The sequence below is a fragment of the Sciurus vulgaris genome (assembly GCF_902686455.1).
Source record: "Sciurus vulgaris genome assembly, chromosome: 2".
NCBI lineage: Eukaryota > Metazoa > Chordata > Mammalia > Rodentia > Sciuridae > Sciurus > Sciurus vulgaris.
In genome coordinates, this window is record NC_136462.1 from 97,298,020 (window position 1) to 97,317,443 (window position 19,424).

The 19,424-nt window shown below is 37.9% G+C and overlaps 1 protein-coding gene across 19 annotated transcripts in view; it reads right to left on the reverse strand.

Moving 5' to 3' along the window:
• Nucleotides 1-14,801: 14,801 nt before the first annotated feature.
• Nucleotides 14,802-19,424, reverse strand: part of CEP152 (centrosomal protein 152) — a 90,483-nt gene continuing 85,860 nt past the window's right edge. For 12 of the 19 annotated variants that reach the window (XM_079130224.1, XM_079130230.1, XM_079130223.1 and 9 more), the window contains 2 exons: nucleotides 19,182-19,285; nucleotides 14,802-16,237 (listed from right to left, as the gene is read on the reverse strand). In XM_079130224.1, coding sequence (XP_078986350.1) covers nucleotides 15,204-16,237; nucleotides 19,182-19,285 — 1,138 coding nt within the window. In that variant the 3' untranslated portion in view covers nucleotides 14,802-15,203. The remainder of the gene's footprint in view (nucleotides 16,238-19,181; nucleotides 19,286-19,424) is intronic. The other 7 variants (XM_079130222.1, XM_079130221.1, XM_079130218.1 and 4 more) reach the window with 1 other exon arrangement.

A 19,424-nucleotide genomic window follows, 5' to 3' on the forward strand; every position in this document is an offset into this window, starting at 1 on the left:
AAGAATAATTATATCATCATACAGTTTTACATATACATGACAATATATAAATGTGACATATATATTGTATATATATATGTATGTATGTGTATGTATATATATTAACAGCACAAAGGAGGGGAAGAAAATAAAACTAGTGGAACATGATGGTGCACACCTGAAATGCCAGTAGCTCAGGTGGCTTAGACAGGAGGATGGTGAATCCAAAACCAGTCTCAGCAAAAGCGAGGCTGTTTCTAAATAAAAAATACAAAATAGGGCTAGGGAGGTGGCTCAGTGATCAAGTGCCCCTGAGTTCAATCCCTGGTGCCCTCCCTTCCAAAAAAAAAAAAAAAAAAAAGAAAGAAAGAAAGAGAAACTAAACTAGGACAAAGTTGCTGCATTTTACCACACATTATCAATATTAATCTGAAGTAGGCTATAAAAAATTAAGATGCCTACTGGAATACCTATATAGCTATCACTTAGAAAATAACTTAAAAATAGTAAACACTCAAGAGTAATTAAAATGGCAATCTCATAAATATATAACACAAAAGGCAATAAAGGGTAAATCTAATAACAAAAGAAACATAAGTACACAATAAGCCAATAGCAAAATGGTAGATGCAAAACCAACCATAATTATATTAAATTTTAATGGATTAAAAATTCTAATGATAAAAAAAAAAAAAACCTTGTCTGACTGGATAGAAAGAGCAAAATCACATAAAATGCTATCTCCCAGACTCCAAATTGAAAAATGTAAATAGAGTAATAAGGACAGAAAACAATATACCATGCAAACAGTGATCATGAGGAAGCTGGTATAGCTATAGTTATTACAGACAAAATGGACTAAGAAATTTTATTACAAAGATAATATATAATGAGAAAGGGTCAAAACAGCAAAAAGATATAACAAATATAAAGGTATGTACACATAAAAACAAACTTCTGTAATACATGAAACAAAATCCAACAGGACTGAAAGGAAAAAAAAGACAGTTTAACAATTATAGTCAGACTATAACGCCCCACTCTTAATAACAGAATAGGCAGAATATCAGCACAGTTATAGCAGTCTTGAATAACATTGTCAATCAAATTGACCTAACATTTTTCGACATTCTTTCCAATAAAAGCAGAATACACATTCTCTTCAGGTGCCTATGAAATGTTGTAGGGTACAACTTAAGAATGGACCAATCACCACTGAGAAGTTCAAATTTGAGAGTCCTTATTAGCCAGCCAGTAGACTGTCTCATATAACACCCAAAGTTGCAGGGGTTTTTATGCTATAAATCAGTACATCAATCATAAGTGTCTGTTTGCTATGATTCAAAACTACAAACTAACATCATGAGATCTAAAATCATAAGCATAAGGGAAAGTGGGTCAAAATGACCGTAGTTGGGTAAAAGTTAAAGAATGGTTACTAACATCTAGACAATTGCTGTTGATGTGGTATATTGTCTAAAAAAATAGGAATCAAAAAGAGAACAATTTTACATTGTATAAGAATTGCCATTTTGTGTTGCCAATGTTGCTATGCTAAGCAACTATTGATGGATACAGAGGCCGGGTGTTCCCACAGAAGAAGCATTTCCTACATAACATTGAGTCTCAAGGTAAAATGGAGTCTGTTTAGTTATTACTTATATAGCCTGGCCTACAACATTTCCATGGAATCGAATATGTTAACCCATTAGGTGAAACATACTCCAGGATTGACTATGTGCTAGGCCATAAAATAACAAAAAAATTTAAAAAAACAGGAATCATTCAGTTTATTCTCCAACAACAAAGAAATATAAAATAAACACCAGAAAGAAATTTGGAAAACTCCCAATTCTTAGAAATAAAATGGCAATACTTCTAAATAGCCCATAGGTCAAAAAAGAAATCACAAGGCAAATTAAAAAATATTTTGAACTAAATGAAAACAAATCAAAATATCAAAATGCAGGCAGTGTAATTTAAACAGTGCTTAGAGGGCAATTTAGAGACTTAAACACCTATGTTAGAAAAAAAACTTTCACATCAATAATCTAAAATTCTACTTTATAAATAGATGAAGAAGAATGAATTAAATCTAAAGTAAGCAGATGGAAAGAAATAAAGATCAGAGGGAAAAAAATCAATGAAAAGGGAATAGAAAAAAACAAAAGAAATCAAAGTTCTTTGGGAGGAAAAAGAACCAACAAACTTGATAAACATTTAGCTAAAGTGATGAAGACAGAAACAGAGATAACACACAATACCAAAATCAAGGGTAAAAAGATGGAATGTCCTTACCGACTACTGAAATTTAAAGGACTAAAAGAGAATAAACCCAGCTCTGCCCTGTGCAGATTTAGCTCCACACCCACCCCACATGGATGCACTGAGCTGCGGCTCCCCATCTACCAATGAGCGGCAGCCTCCACCCTTGAACACTTCCGCCATAATCTTGGATTACTCCCAAAGCTGCCACCACCATCATCTTTAGTTGGGGCAGCTTCTATCTTGGGATACCTGCTGGAGACTAGAAGCTCATTATCAAGGTACTATAGGTTAGCTGCTGCAGTCACCGCCATCTAGGGATGGGGTCATTTCCATATAGAGATAACAGCCAGGACCTGAGAGATCATCACCAAGGGCCCTGGAGGCTTGGTTACATTTGAGGTATCCCTGCTAGGTGTGCTAATAGCCACCATCTTGTTGCAGAGGCAGGAGAGAGCCTTGCAAGGGGTTGGTAGGTGGGAAAAGAGTGTGAAGGCATCTTGATCCTGGCTCATCCAGTCAACTGGCCTGGCACCCACCCTGATCCCAGAGACAACTTGGGCACCACTTTCAGGGACCCGACATCAGCCTGGTCCATGACTCCCTACCCAATATGGCATCCACTGATTACCTGTCCTGCCGGTTTGGCAATTAACAGGACCCTCCAGCTCCTCAATTCCCAGTCTCCCAACTACCTGCTAGTCACCAACCCAGCCCAGTGCCTGCAGCTCTGTGACTAACCCACAGCTCTCAATGCCTGGTCTTGATTTACCCAATACAAAACAGCTTTCTGAGACAGGCGCACAGGGCCTGGCACTTAACACTCAGGACCTCCGGGGAGAGATGTTCTGACTGGGAAGTTGTAAGAGCCGGGACAGAAGAGATATAATTTAAAGACTAAATTACAGACCAGGAATTATGGGGTCCAGAAGTGAGGGCAGGGGTTAAGACCAGGCTCCCATGTCATGAGTGGACCCCAAAGGAGAGTCCTGGGGTACAGTCTTTCAGAGGGACTGGCAACAGCTATACCCTTCCTCTAGGAGTCTGGCCTCCAAGTCTAATCCTCCCATCTTAGTACTTTTCATCATCCTGAGGATGGAGTCACCAGCAAACTCCAGACAACCTATGTTCTGATAAGTGGGGCCTATCAGAAGGGAAGGAAGCAGAGGAGATATGGAACTCCAACAGAAACAAGTGGCCAATTTTCCTTCAAGACTCTCCCCCCACCACTATATCTTTTTCTTTTTTTCTTTTCCTACTCTCACTCCCCATCACTTTTAAAATCAAGTACTTTTCATGCATCAGGCTACTGAGGACTGAGAGGTTTGAATAGTATATTTCAATTTTGTTGTAGATTCTTTTTTTTTTAACTCCATTTTCCTCTTATTTATGTTTTCTCAGTCGCTTTCTCCTTTTCCCCCTGCTAATAACTTCTTTTGAGTCCTTTCACCTTTCCTATGATCTAGTACCTTTATATCTCACCTCTTACCTCATCAACATCACATCCTACAACCCTCCTCCGTTCTTTGTCCACCATTATAAACTGTAGACCTTATTAAAAATCAATTGTTTATGTTGTTTAATAGTCAAACACATGATCTCTGTTTATTATGACAATACTGTTAACGTATTGACAAGGGCTACTTGGTTTAACGCTGCATACTGTTTGCATTGGGTGCTGTAAATATTGATCTCCCCCTTAAAGATGAGGTATTGGAAACCTGCAGGGACACTATAAATCTATAAGGTGGAAACTGTAATACCTTCGATCTGCAGTGCTAGAGGGAAAAATACACAAACACATGAAAAAACAAGGGAACAAAGTGCCCCAAACGAACAAAGATGCTTTATTAAGAGAATCCATTGACAGCATGGTAGAAGAATGTCAGAAAGGGAGTTCAGAATATACATAATTAAAAAGATCTGTGAAGTAAATGATGACATAAGGGAGCAAATGCAGGCCACAAAAGATCACTTCAATAAAGAATTAAAAGAGCAAATGCAGGAAGAAAAAGATTATTTCAATAAACAGATTTTGAAACAAAACAAAACAAAACAGATATCCTTGATATAAAGAATAAACCAAATTAAAAAATCAAAGAAAGCATCACTAACAGAAGATCACTTGGAAGACAGAACCTCAGACAATAAAGACAAAATATTTAATCTTGAAAATAAAATTGATCACACAGAAAAGATGGTAAGAAATCATGAACAGAACCTCCAAGAATTATAGGATAACATGAAAAGATCAAATTTAAGAATTATTGGGATTGAGGAAGGCACAGAGATACAAACCAAAGGAATGCACAATCTATTCAATGAAATAATATCAGCAATTTCCCAAACCTGAAGAATGAAATGAAAAATCAAATACAAGAGGTTTACAGGAAACCAAATGTACAAAATTACAATAGACCCACACCAAGGCACATTATAACGAAAATGCCCAGTCTACAAAATAAAGATAGAATTTTAAAGGTCACAAGAGAAAAGTATCGGATTATATATAGGAGGAAGCCAATTTGGGTATCAGCAGATTTCTCAACCCAGATCATAAAAACTAGAAGATCTTAGAACAATATATACCAAGCTCTGAAAGAAAATGGATGCCAAGAATCTTATATCCAGCAAAACTAACCTTCAGATTTGATGATGAAATAAAAACCTGCCATGATAAACAAAAGTTAAAAGAATTCATAAATAGAAAGCCAGCACTACAAAATATTCTCAGTAGAATATTCCATGAGGAAATGAAACTCAACAATGAAAGTCAGCAAAGGGAGGAACTACACTAAAGGAAAAGCCAATTGAAAGAGAAATCAAGTTAAAAACCAAACATAAGCTAAGATGACCAGGAATACAATCATAACTCAATAATAACCCTGAATGTTAATGACCTAAACTCATTAATTAAAGACATAGACTGACAGATTGGATTTTTTAAAAAAAGACCCAATATGCTGCCTTCAAGAGACTCATCTCATAGGAAAAGACATCCACAAAAAGTGAAAGAATGGGAAAAAACATATTGTGCACATGGACTCAGTAAAAAAGCAGGGGTTTCCATCCTCATATCAGATAAAGTGAACTTCAAGCCAGAGTTAGAAGGGATAAAACAGGACATTTCACACCGCTTAAGGGAACCATACACCAACAAGACATGACAATTGTAAATATTTATGCCCAAACAATGGAGCATCTATGTATGCCAAACAAACCCTTCTAAACATCAGGAAACAAATAGACCACAACACAATAATACTGGACGACATTAACACACTTCTCTCACCACTGGATAGATCTGACAAACAAACTGAACAAAAAAACCATAGAACTCAATAATACAATCAATAATTTAGACTTAACAGACATACATAGAATATTCTATCCATTGATGAGCGAATACACTTTTTTCTCAGCAGTACATGGATCCTTCTCTAAAACAGACCATATGTTATGCCACAAAGCAACTATTAGCAAATACAAAAAAAGTAGAGATACTGCCTTGCATTCAACGAGATCATAGTAGAATGAAATTAGAAATCAATGATAAAATAAAAAATAGAAACTATTTCAACACCTGGATACTAAATGACACACTATTGAATGGATAGTGATGTCAGAAGACATCAGGGAGGAAATTAAAAAATTCTTAAATGTAAACAAGAACACTGATACAACATATCAAAATCTCTGGGACACTATGAAAGCAGTTCTAAGAGGAAAGTTCATTGCATGGAGCTCATTCAATAAAAGAATAAAAAGTCAACAAATAGGTTTCAAGATGGTGGACTAGAGGGTGGCTGCATTTCATGTTGCTCCAGGACTCAGGATTCAAAAGAGGAGATATTGAGAGACTTGGGACCAACTCAAAGCAGCCGGGTGAGTCTCTCCCGTTGAGGAGGTGTCCCGGATGGGACGGTAGTCCGGGAACACAGGAAACTTTGTGAAGTAGAGCTGCCAGTGAGACACCCCTCCCCCCCGCTGGACCGCTGGAGCAGTGAACGCGGACAACTGGGAGCATCGTAGAGGAGGCCGCTCAGCACAGCGCTGGGACTCAGAGCAACCACTGGGGCTCCGGGTGGAGGCCAGAGGAGGAGCTGTGCAGCGAGCTGTTTGGACTCAGAGCAATGGCCCCTGAACACTGGGGGGGCTGCCCGGAGGAGGAGGAGGAGGAGGATTGCGGTGGGTCGCTTGGACTCGGAGTGACTGCGGGAGAGCTCCGGGCGGCTGCTCAGAGGGGGAGGCGAGTGGTGAGTTGTTTGGACTCAAAGTGACCGCTCCTGAACACCGGGGGGGCTGCCCGGAGGAGGAGCGCGGTGGGTTGCTTGGTCTCAGAGCGGCTGCAACAGAGCTCCGGGTGACTGCCCGGAGGAGGTGTGCGGCGGGTCGCTTGGACTGAGCGACTGCTCCTGAATACCCGAGGGGCTGCCCAGAGGAGGAGGAGGAACGGGGAGGGTCACTTGGACTCGGAGTGACTGCCCAGGGCTACAGGCGGTTGGCGGGAGGAGGAGGTGCGTAGTGAGTTGCTTGGACTCCTAGTGACCACACCGGAACACCGGGTGGCTGTCGGGAGGAAGAGGCATGCGGTGGGTCACTGGGACTTGGAGCGATTGTACGGGGCTCCAGGTGACTGCTCAGAGGAGGGGCCACACAGCCAGGCAATTAGGTGCAGAGCAGGGTCCCAGGACTTAGGAGGCTTCTTGGTGGAAGAGCTGCACAGAGACACGCTTAGGGGAGAAGCAAAGTTTCCAGGACAGCGGGCAGATTCTGAGGAGAGGCAGCCTAAGGAGACGCGTCTGCGAAGGGCGAGGCTCCCAGGCCCAGGAGGTAGGTCCGGGCCCCTGGGAACGTTGCAGAGGAAGTCAGCCCAGCCCAGGTGGTAGTTGTAGATTGAGGGGAACCTCTAGGAGGGGAACTGACCAGCGAGACCTCCCTACCGGGTGAGTCTTCCCTGCTGGGTGAGGTTTTCCCACAAGGACGGTAAAACCAGAGACACAGGTCCAAACAGGCCTTGTCTCAGCCCAGCCTGCAGCCTAGTTCCCCTTTGGATGACCATTGGCCAACAAGTGGAGGCACCTCTTTTCTACTAGCAGGGAATAGACCCCGCCTGAAGGCCACCACCCCTAGAGAGGCAGCTTCCTTGTGGAGCACCGCACTATCAACTTCCTCCAAGACTTCAGCCTACTGAAGGCTAAGAGGGGATACACTAGAAATCTTCAGGGGCATTATAAGTCAATAGAGGAAATTGGCAATATCTCAGCAGTCCACTGATACCTGAACAATATGAGAAAACAAGGGAAGAAAATGCCCCAAACAAATCTAGATGTTACATCAATAAAATCCAATGACAGCATGGCAGAAGAAATGACAGAAAGGGAGTTCAGAATGTACATAATTAAAATGATCAGGGAAGCAGACGATGAGATGAAGAGCAAATGCAGGCATTGAATGATCGCACCAATCGACAGTTAAAAGAGCAAATACAGGAAGCAAAAGATCATTTCAATAAAGAGTTAGATTGAAAAAAAAAAAAAAACAGAAATCCTTGAAATGAAGGAAACAATAAACCAAATTAAGAACTCCATAGAAAGCATATCCAATACGATAGAACACCTGGAAGACAGAACCTCAGACATTGAAGACAAAATATTTAACCTTGAAAACAAAGTTGAACAAACAGAGAAGATGGTAAGAAATCATGGACAGAATCTACAAGAACTATGGGCTATCATGAAAAGGCCAAATTTAAGAATTACTGGGATTGAGGAAGGCTTAGAGAAACAAACCAAAGGAATGAACAATCTATTCAATGAAATAATATCAGAAAATTTAGCAAATCTGAAGAATGAAATGGAAAATCAAGTTCAAGAGGCTTATAGGACTCCAAATACACAAAATTACAACAGACCCACACCAAGGCACATTATAATGAAAATACCGAACATACAAAATAAAGACAGAATTTTAAAGGCTGTGAGAGAAAAGAACCAAATTACATTCAGGGGGGACCAATACAGATATCAGCAGATTTTTCAATCCAGACCCTAAAAGCTAGAAGGGCCTGGAACAACATTTTTCAAGCCCTGAAAGAAAATGGATGCCAACCAAGAATCTTATACCCAGCAAAACTTAACCTTAAAATTTGACAATGAAATAAAATCCTTACATGATAAACAAAAGCTAAAGGAATTTACAAAAAGAAAGCCAGCATTACAGAACATTCTCAGCAAAATATTCCATGAAAAAGAGATGAAAAACAAAGAAGCAAATCAGCAAAGGGAGGAATTATCCTAAAGGAATTGTCAAATAAAGGAGAAACCAAGTTGTGTCAAAAAAAATAAATGAATAAAATTTAAAAAATGAACCAAATGACCAGGAATATAAATCATATCTCAATAATAACCCTGAATATTAATAGCCTGAATTCATCAATCAAAAGACATAGACTGGCAGACTGGATTAAAAAGAAAGATCCAACAATATGTTGCCTGCAAGAGACTTACCTCATAGAAAAAGATACCCATAGACTAAAGGTGAAAGGATGGGGAAAAACATACCATGCACATAGACTCAGCAAAAAAGCTGGAGTATCCATCCTCATTTCCGATAATGTGGACTTCAAGCCAAAGTTAATCAGAAGGGATAAAGAAGGACATTACATACTGCTTAAGGGAAGCATAAATCAGCAAGATACAACAATCATAAACATCTATGCCCCAAACATTGGCTCATCCATGTATGGCAAACAAATTCTTCTCAATTTCAGAAACCAAATAGACCATAACACAATAATACTAGGCGATTTTAACAAGCCTCTCTCACTACTGGAAAGATCTTCCAAACAAAAATTGAACAAAGAAACCATAGATCTCAATAACACAATCAATAATTTAGACTTAACAGACATTTATAGAATATACCATCCAACCAAGAGCGAATACACTTTCTTCTCAGCAGCACATGGATCCTTCTCTAAAATAGACCATATATTATGCCACAAAGCTAATGTTAGCAAATACAAGAAGATAGAGACACTACATTGTATTCTGTAAGATCATAATGGATTGAAGTTAGAAATAAAAGAAAGAAAACAGAAACTACTCCAACACCTGGACATTAAACAATATGCTATTATATGATGAATGGATAACAGAAGATATTAGGAAGGAAAGTAAAAAATTCTTAGAGGTAAATGAGAACAAAGAAACATCATATCAAAATCTCTGGGACACTATGAAAGCAATACTTAGAGGAAAATTTATTTCATGGAGCACATTCAATAAAAGAAGTAAAACTCAACAAATAAATGACCTAACACTACAGCTCAAAGACCTAGAAAAAGAAGAATAGACCAACACCAAAAGTATTAGAAAACAGGAAATAGTTAAACTCAGAGCTGAAATCAACGAAATTGAAACAAAAGAAACAATACAAAAAATTCACAAAATCGTTGGTTCTTCGAAAAAATAAATAAAATTGATAAACCTTTAGCCACACTAACAAAGAGAAGACGAGAGAAAACCCAAATCACTAAAATTTGGAATGAACAAGGAAATATCACAACAGTCAGGATTGAAATACAAAACATAATTAGAAGCTATTTTGAAAATCTATACTCCAACAAAATAGAAAATTTCGAAGACATCAACAGGTTTCTAGAGACATATGAATTGCTTAAACTGAACGAGGAGGACATACACAATTTAAATAGACTAATTTCAAGTAATGAAATAGAAGTCATTAAAAGCCTACCAACAAAGAAAAGTCTGAGACCAGATGGGTTCTCAGCCGAGTTCTACAAAAACTTTAAAGAAGAGCTCATTCCAATACTTCTCAAAGTATTCCATAAAATAGAAGAGGAGGGAACCCTCCCAAACTCATTCTATAAAGCCAATATTACCCTGATACCTAAACCAGACAGAGACACATCAAGGAAAGAAAATTTCAGACCAATATCCTTAATGAACATCAACGCAAAAATTCTCAACAAAATTTTAGCAAATCGCATACAAAAACATATTAAAAAGATAGTGCACCATGATCAAGTAGGTTTCATCCCAGGGATGCAAGGTTGGTTCAACATCAGGAAATCAATAAATGTCATTCACCATATCAATAGACTTAAAGTCAAGAATCACATGATTATTTCAATAGATGCAGAAAAAGCATTTGATAAAATACAGCACCCCTTCATGCTCAAAACACTAGAAAAAATAGGGATAGTGGGAACATTCCTTAACATTGTAAAGGCCATCTTGCTAAGCCCATGGCTAATATCATTCTAAATGGTGAAAAACTGAAAGGATTCCCCCTAAAAACTGGAAAAAGGCAGGGATGCCCTCTTTTACCACTTCTATTCAATATCGTCCTTGAAACTCTAGCCAGAGCAATTAGACAGACCAAAGAAATTAAAGGGATACGAATAGGAAAAGAAGAACTCAAACTATCCCTGTTCGCTGATGATATGATTATATACTTAGAGGAACCAGGAAATTCCACCAGAAAACTTTTAGAACTCATAAGTGAATTCAGTAAAGTAGTGGGATATAAGATCAATGCACATAAATCTAATGCATTTTTATACTTAAGTGATGAACCTTTGGAAAGAATAATTAGGAAAACTACCCGATTCACAATAGCCTCGAAAAAAATAAAATACCTGGGAATCAATCTCACAAAAGAGGTGAAAGACCTCTACAATGAGAACTACAGAACACTAAAGAAAGAAATTAAACAAAACCTTAGAAGATGGAAAGATCTTCCATGTTCTTGGATAGGAAGAATTAATATTGTCAAAATGGCCATACTTCCAGAAGTGCTACACAGATTCAATGCAATTCCAATTAAAATCCCAATGACGTACCTTACAGAAATAGAGCAAGCAATTATGAAATTCATCTGGAAGAATAAGAAACACAGAATAGCTAAAGCAATCCTGAGCAGAAATAGTGAAACGGGGTATCGCTATACCGGATCTTCAACTCTGCTACAAAGCAACAGTAACAAAAACGGCATGGTATTGGTACCAAAATAGAAAGGTAGATCAATGGTACAGAATAGAGGACACAGACACAAACCCAAATAAATACAATTTTCTTATAGTAGACAAGGGGCCAAAAATATGCAATGGAGAAAAGATAGCCTCTTCAACAAATGGTTCTGGGAGAATTGGAAATCCATATGCAACAGAATGAAACTAAACCTATATCTCTCACTGTGCACGAAAATAAACTCAAAATGGATTAAGGACCTCGGAATCAGACCAGAGACCCTGCATCTTATAGAAGAAAAAGTAGGTCCAGATCTTTAACATGTCGGCTTAGGACCAGAATTCCTCAACAGGACTCCCATAGCACAAGAAATAAAAGCAAGAATCAATAACTGGGATAGATTCAAACTAAAAAGCTTCCTCTCAGCAAAGGAAACTATCAGCAATGAGAAGAAAGAGCCTACAGAGTGGGAGAATATCTTTGCCAATCATACTTCAGATAGAGCACTAATCTCCAGAATCTATAAAGAACTCAAAAAACTCTACACCAAGAATGCGAATAATCCAATCAACAAATGGGCTAAGGAAATGAATAGACACTTCACAGAAGAAGATCTACAAGCAATCAACAAACATATGGAAAAATGTTCAACATCTCTAGTAATAAGAGAAATGCAAATCAAAACCACCCTAAGATTCCATCTCACCCCAATTAGAATGGCGATTATCAAGAATACAAGCAACAACAGATGTGGGCAAGGATATGGGGAGAAAGGTACACTCATACATTGCTGGTGGGGCTACAAATTAGTGCAGCCACTCTGGAAAGCAGTGTGGAGATTCTTTAGAAAACTTGGAATGAAACCACCATTTGACCCAGCTATCCCACTCCTTGGCCTACACACAAAGGACTTAAAATCAGCATACTACAGAGATACAGCCACATCAATGTTCATAGCTGCTTAATTCACAATAGCCAGATTGTGGAACCAACCTAGATGTCCTTCAATTGATGAATGGATAAAGAAACTGTGGTGTATATATATACAATGGAATATTACTCAGCCATAAAGAATGATAAAATTATGGCATTTGCAGGCAAATGAATGAAATTGGAGAATATCATGCTAAGTGAGAAAAGCCAATCTCAAAAAACCAAAGGATGAATGATATTGCTAATAAGTGGATGATGACACATAATGGGGAGTGGGAGGGGTTAGTGTTAGGGTTAGAGTTAGGGAGGGGGGCAAGAATGGAGGAAGGAAGGACTGTATAGAGGGAAAAGAGGGGTGGGAGGAGTGGGGGGAAGGGAAAAATAACAGAATGAATCAAACAACATTACTCTATGTAAATTTATGATTACACAAATGGTATGCCTTTACGCCATGTACACAGAAACAACATGTATCCCATTTGTTTACAATAAAAAAAAAAGTCAACAAATAAATGACCTAACAGTACATCTCAAAGCCCTAGAAAAAGAACAGATCAACACCAAAAGTAGGAGAAGACAGGAAATAATTAAAGTCAGAGCTGAAATCAATGAAACTGAGACATAAAAAACAATTGAAAAAATTGACAAAACAAAAAGTTGGTTCTTTGAAAAAATAATCGAAATTGATAAACCCTCAACCACACTAAAGGAGAGAGAAAACTCAAATTACTAAAATTCGTGATGAAAAAGGAAGTATCACTGAAGTACAAAATATAATTAGAAGCTATTTTGAAAATCTACACTCCAACACAAGAGAAAATCTTGAATACATCAACAAATTTTTAAGGATATATAACCACCCAAAGTGAATCAGGAGGACATACACAATTTAAACAGATCAATTTCCAGCAAATTCATATCCAGCAAAATGAAATTAAACCCCTATCTCTTACCTGCACAAAACTCAACTCAAAATGAATCAAGGAGCTTTGGTGCACAGAACCTGCACCAAATAGAAGAAAAAGTAGGCCCAAATCTTCATCATGTTGGCTTAGGATCAGACTTCTTTAACAAGACTCCCAAAGTACAAGAAATAAAATCAAGATTCAATAAACGGAATAGATTTAAACTAGAAAGCTTTTTCTCAGCAAAGGAAACAACAACATGAAGAAAGAGCCTACGGAGTGGGAGCGAATCTTTATCACACATACTTCATTCAAACAGAGCACTAATGTCCAGAATTTATAAAGAACTCAAAAAACATCAAAAATACAAATAACCCAATCAATAAATGGGCTAAGGAACTGAGCAGACACTTCACAGAGGATATACAATCAATCAACAAATATATGAAAAAAATGTTCATCACTAGCAATTACAGAAATGCAAATCAAAACTACCCTAAGATTTCATCTCGTTCCAATTACAATGGCAATTATCAAGAATTCAAGCAACAATAGGTATTGGCAAGGATGTGGTGAAAAAGATACACCTCATACACTGCTGGTGGGATTGCAAATTGGTATAGTCACTCTGGAAAGCAGTATGGAGATTCCTTAGAAAACTGGGAATGGAACCACCATTTGACCAGGCTATCCCACTCCTTGGTCTATAAATCAGCATACTACAGTGACATCAATGTTTATAGCAGCTCAATTCACAATAGCTAGATTGTGGAACCAAGATAGATGCTCTTCAATAGATGAATGGAAAAAGAAACTATGGTATACATACACAATGGAATGTTACTCAGTCATAAAGAATTAAATTGTGGCATTTGCAGGTAAATGGATGCAGTTGGAGAATATCACACTAAGCAAGATAAGTCAATCCCAAAAAACCAAAGGCCAAATGTTTCCTCGGATAAGTGGATGCTGATACATAATGGGGGTGGGGTAAGGGAAGAATGGAGGAACTTTGGATTGTGCAGACTGCGATGAGGGGGTGGGAAAGATGGTGGAATGAGACTGACATCATTACTCTACGTACATGTATGATTGCACGAATGGTGTGATTAGACTGTGTACAACCAGAGAAATGAAAAGTTGTACTCCATTGAGTACAATGAGTCAAAATGCACTCTGCTGTCATGTATAGCTAAATAGAACAAACAACAACAACAAAAGAATAATCCTAACATTTTCATATCCCTCTCTAGGAATCTAAAAAAGAACTAGTCTAGAAAAACTGGCATTTAGGTAGCCATCCATTTCTGTATGTGTTCTCCATTCAGAATCGCAGTCTCCAACCCACAGCACTCATAAGTCAGACCATTCTGCACTGACATAAATATCTAACAGCTTCACATCTTTTGCTAGATGACAAAGCTTATTATTTCAAATTTTCAAAAAGTAGTATTTAGATGAAAGAAAACATGAAATCATAAAAGAGACAAAGTCTCCAGATGTGATATGAAATAATGCAAATTATCAACTGAAAAAATTCAGACTAATATTTTAAATAATGAAACCAGGACACAAATCTGTATCTTAGAGCAAAATCTCTTTTCTCTAATTGAAAGCAAGAATAAAATTTTTGAGTAGACATTATCAGGAAATATATGTCTAGATTAAGTCCATATCCTCACAGCATGGGCAATTTCAAAAATTACATTTGGCAGGTCATACATACAAATCATCTGAGTTTATTTTTTTTTCCTGAGTGAATTTCAAGCATGATGTTAATATATTTCTACATTATGAACTACAAAATAATTCATGACAATTCTACAGATTATATGCAATTTTATTTAAATAATTTAACAGTGCAGAGTGAGCCAATTTATAAGTATAAAAATAGATGGTTTAGAAACCAAATAAAAGCACCACACATAAGCAGATTACAAACACACCATCCAGCCTTTAGAAGATTAAGGCAACATAAATATTTCAAGTATAATTTTATGAGAATACTTTACTCATATAATAGATGTTATTAAAACATCTCAATATAGGTAGAGCCCACAATTTTTTCAGTTTGAAGTCTTCTCTTGTTGAAATATTAATGATTCTTCTTAAATAGAGTAAACAATTAGTCTAGATTAACAAATGGACTATCAAAGCCACTATCTTGTTGACTAGATAGTGGAACAACTGATTTTCTTGCAGGCTGCCGACATACTGAAGGTGGAACTGTACTGTTCAGCTTTCTGGAGTCTGACTTGAATATATCAGTCTTATGATGCACTGCGTGTCCAGGAGTCACACTGATCTTCCCCTGATGGGAATACAGGGTTTCTTTTGACAGGCCTGGAGTGTAATCACTCTGATATTTCATTGGTTGGCAAATCATATTATCTTTCTCCCTATCTAAAAGACAATTGGCTGCTGAAAACTGTTTCAATTTGGTAGAGTCACCTAGCATATCCGGAGTTCCTTGTGGCCTATTATGTAAAAATGACACTTCATGACTGTTACAGGGTAAAGTAGCACTGTTGGAAAGCCAGCATAATGAGTCACTGAGGTCTCCTCCGTCCTTTACTGGAGTTTCCTGAATACCCAAACCTTGACTGTTCTCAGATGCAGCAATTTCACTTTCAGAATTGCATGTATATACTTTTAAATCAGGCCTCTCCTTAGGACTTCGAAAGGTTATATGAGTGGATCCTGATTCAGAAAGCCCAGGGGAACATCTAGGTGAGGGTTTATTTCCAAAGGTTTCAAGAAAAGGGTATACAGCTGAATGCAGAAGTAACTGAGAGCCAGTATCACTGGGCAGGTTTTTCTTCTTGTGCAAATCAAAGCCTTCTTCAATTTCATATGGAACAAATTCAGTAGAAACTTTCTTTGGCAGAACGTCCAGGCGTTTGCAAGTGCTATCCCCAAACTGAAAGTCTGAATGTGACCCCTGGGGAGCCATGTGCTGTATGTCTCCATGCTCTGAATCCTCTAACCGTCTCTGTAAATTACAGGCAGCCCTCCTCTTAGGAACTTGTTCACACATACTTCTGGGGATACTTTTTACACAGTTTGATTTGGTTTCAAAACGTGGTATATTCTGATTCATATCATTTCTTTTTGATTTTTCAACTCCAATCAGCATCTCTGAAGTCAGGGGTAGTGCTACTATGTGCAAGAGAAAACAAAATTAGGGGAACACAAATTAGGAGAAAATTAATATTTAAAGAGAAGAATAATGTTTTATGTATTCTCAAAGAATGCATATGTATTTTAATCATTCTCAAAAAACACATCAATTGTAGACACATAAAGATATTACTTTACATATATCTACTAAATAATACTTGGTAATTTTGTTTCTGAAGTTCAAAATATTATTATTGCTATCCACCTGATCCATCATTTTCTGCAAGAGATGTTATAGCACTCCAAGAGCCAACTGCAATGTCTCCAATCTTGCTCTGACTCTGAGGTCAAGAATGGAGTTTCTGATGAAGAAAATCTACTGGAAGAACCCTGCTCACCCAGCACCTAACCTAGAGTTTCTGATTTAATTGACTAGGATACTAAATCAGACCAGAGGCAAACCCGCCACACAGCACAGAATTAGAAGCATTATATCTCAGAATGGGTATCTCAGCCCTAGAGTTCAGGAAAAGGGTAAAGTTCTACCAGGGATACTACCTGTACGTTGCCCCTGCTCTAGGAAATGTTTTTCTTGTTGTGTGCCACTGACTATCCCTAAAGTTCTCATCACCATTCCAAAATTTACACAAATAATCTTTGGGCTTCTACATGAGGGATGTTTCATGTATTCTGGAACAATCTCTGTTTTAAGTTTTCCAGGAAGTCCAAAAGCTCCATTTCCCCACAGATAATGCTGCACATGTCCCAGTGTGACTGGGAATTTACCTTTTCTTCTCCCCCGCCCCAGGTATTTTTATCAGCTCTTTCTTTTTTTTTTTTTACTCTAAAACTATTTATATATAGAAACAATTTATAGTTTCTTGGGAGACTGTTCCATTATTATTATAAACTATCATCTTCAACCCTTTTAATGCTCTCCTAATATTGTATTTACTTTCGTAATTCATCAATATTAGCACTGCATTTGCTAGGTATATCACTCTCTACTCCTTTATTTTGAACTTTAGATGATCTTATTAAAATAACAAAATGTCCATATTTTCCAAAATTACACCTGAAAGTTATGACCTTTTAATTAGTGAGTGTAACCTATTCAACATTTAGAGTAACTGTTGATATTTCAACTAACTTTTGTCTTCTGATTTTTTCTAGGTTTTCATTTGTTTACCTTTTCCTCTTCTTGATATTGATATAAATTTTTCCTCAGAGGTTTTCTTCTACTAGTTTGAAAGTTATATATTCTAGTTCTTGTTGGTTACCCTTAATTTTAGCACATATTCTTAAACCTATATTTTTCTAGTAATTGCTAAAGCTGTCAGTATCCACATCCTCTCCTTGAACATAATAAAAGTCTTATCATATTTTTAGTTTCCTTCACCATATTCTCTTACATCTATCCAAGAATATTATGATTTCTAACATTGTTAGGTTCTGTTATTTGTTCTATTAATTCCATTGCTTTAGGTATTGTTATGGTTTGATGTAAGGTGGCCCCTAAAAGTTCACGTGTGAGACAACGCAAGAAGGTTCAGAGGAGAAATGATGGAGTTTTGAGTCTTAACCTAATCAGTGAATCAATCCTCAATGGGATTAACTGAGTGGTAACTGGAGGCAGGTAGGGTGTGGCTGGAGGTGGGAATTGGGGTGTGGCTTTGAGGTATATATATATTTGTATCTAGCAAGTGGAGTCTCTCTCTGCTTTCTGATACCCGATGTGAGCTGCTATCCTCCAACACCTTTTCCCTGCCTTACCTCGAGCCCAGCCTACTATGGACTAAGATTAAGACGTGAAACCATGAGCCCTCAAATAAACTTTCATCCTTTAAAATTGTTCTGCTCAGATCTTTTAGTCACACAGAACAGTGAAATAGCTAGGACAGGTATTAAGTTCGAATGGTTTTGTTTTGATGTTAGTTTGCTGTCTTTTTTCTCAGTGATAGCTTTTTGTAAATGTATGGTGATTCTTGGTTATACGGTAATCTTGTAGATGTCCTGAATACCGTTATCTCTTTATGCTGCTTGCTTACAGGAACTGGGAAGGGGGAGGGAGAACAAGCAGCAGGGCAGAAAGATCTAATAGTTCTGGGCTCCTAATGCCTCCTTCCTGTGGCTGGCCACCTGGAGCACTTCCCTGCCCCCAGACTTTTTTTCCTCTTGCTGTTGCCCAGTCCAATCAACAGTGGATAGGGAAGGAAGAGGAAGAAATGAGGAGTGCCTTCACCGGGTTGCCACTGCTCTAGAATGCCCAACAATCACCCCACAGGCATCCCCGAAGCCCACTCTTTCTCTTAGACCATACCACTTTCACTTGTGGCACAGTTTTGATATCACTTCCACTTGAGGCTGTCATCTTCTGGAAATTTTGAATTGAAGTTTTTCATCTTTGATTGTATACTGTCTTCTTTCTTTTCTTTTCTTTTTTTCGGTACCAGGGATTGAACCCAGAGGTGCTTAACTACTGAGTCACATCCTCAGCCCTTTTTTGTATTTTATTTAGAGACAGGGTCTCACTGAGTTGCCTGGGGTCTTGCCGAGTTGCTAGGCTGACTTTGAACTCACGATCCTGTCTCAGCTTCCTCAGCTGCTGGGATTGCACCCCTGTGCCTGGTTTCTTCCAGGATTTCTTATAGCTTCTGATCTACCCATTAACTCCTTTTAAAACCGAGATTTAATTTCATATATTTCTTATTCTTTATTTGTTGTTTAAAACCTTTCCTATCATTTTTAGGGATGGAAGCAACAGTGGGAAGTTATAACAATGGGGAGCTGATGGACATGCTTGTCTACCAACTTGAACCAGAAACTCTATGCTCTTCTCCTTCGTCAATTTCTAGTTTAAGCAATTCCCCTGCAACTTTATAAACTCTATTCCTTATACTTTTGCTCTTTTTTATACTGAGACTATTCAATATCCAAAAAAGAAGAGAGAAAAAACACTAAAGTGACTTTAGTTTAGACATACCTGACTGTGCAGTTTTGCTCTGGGATCTATTAGAAGTAGGTGTTTCTAGCAATTTTGCCATTGTAGCAAGTTTGCTAGCAGCATTCATAATCTTTTTCTCAGCCCTGTGGGGAATTCCAAAATACAAAATTAAATAGTTTGTAAGTTTCCTGAGCCCCAGGATTTGTTTTCTATTAACTCTGCCAACATTTAGGGTAGCATAGCCATAAGCCTCTCTTAATCCCCAACAGCTGATCATGTAAG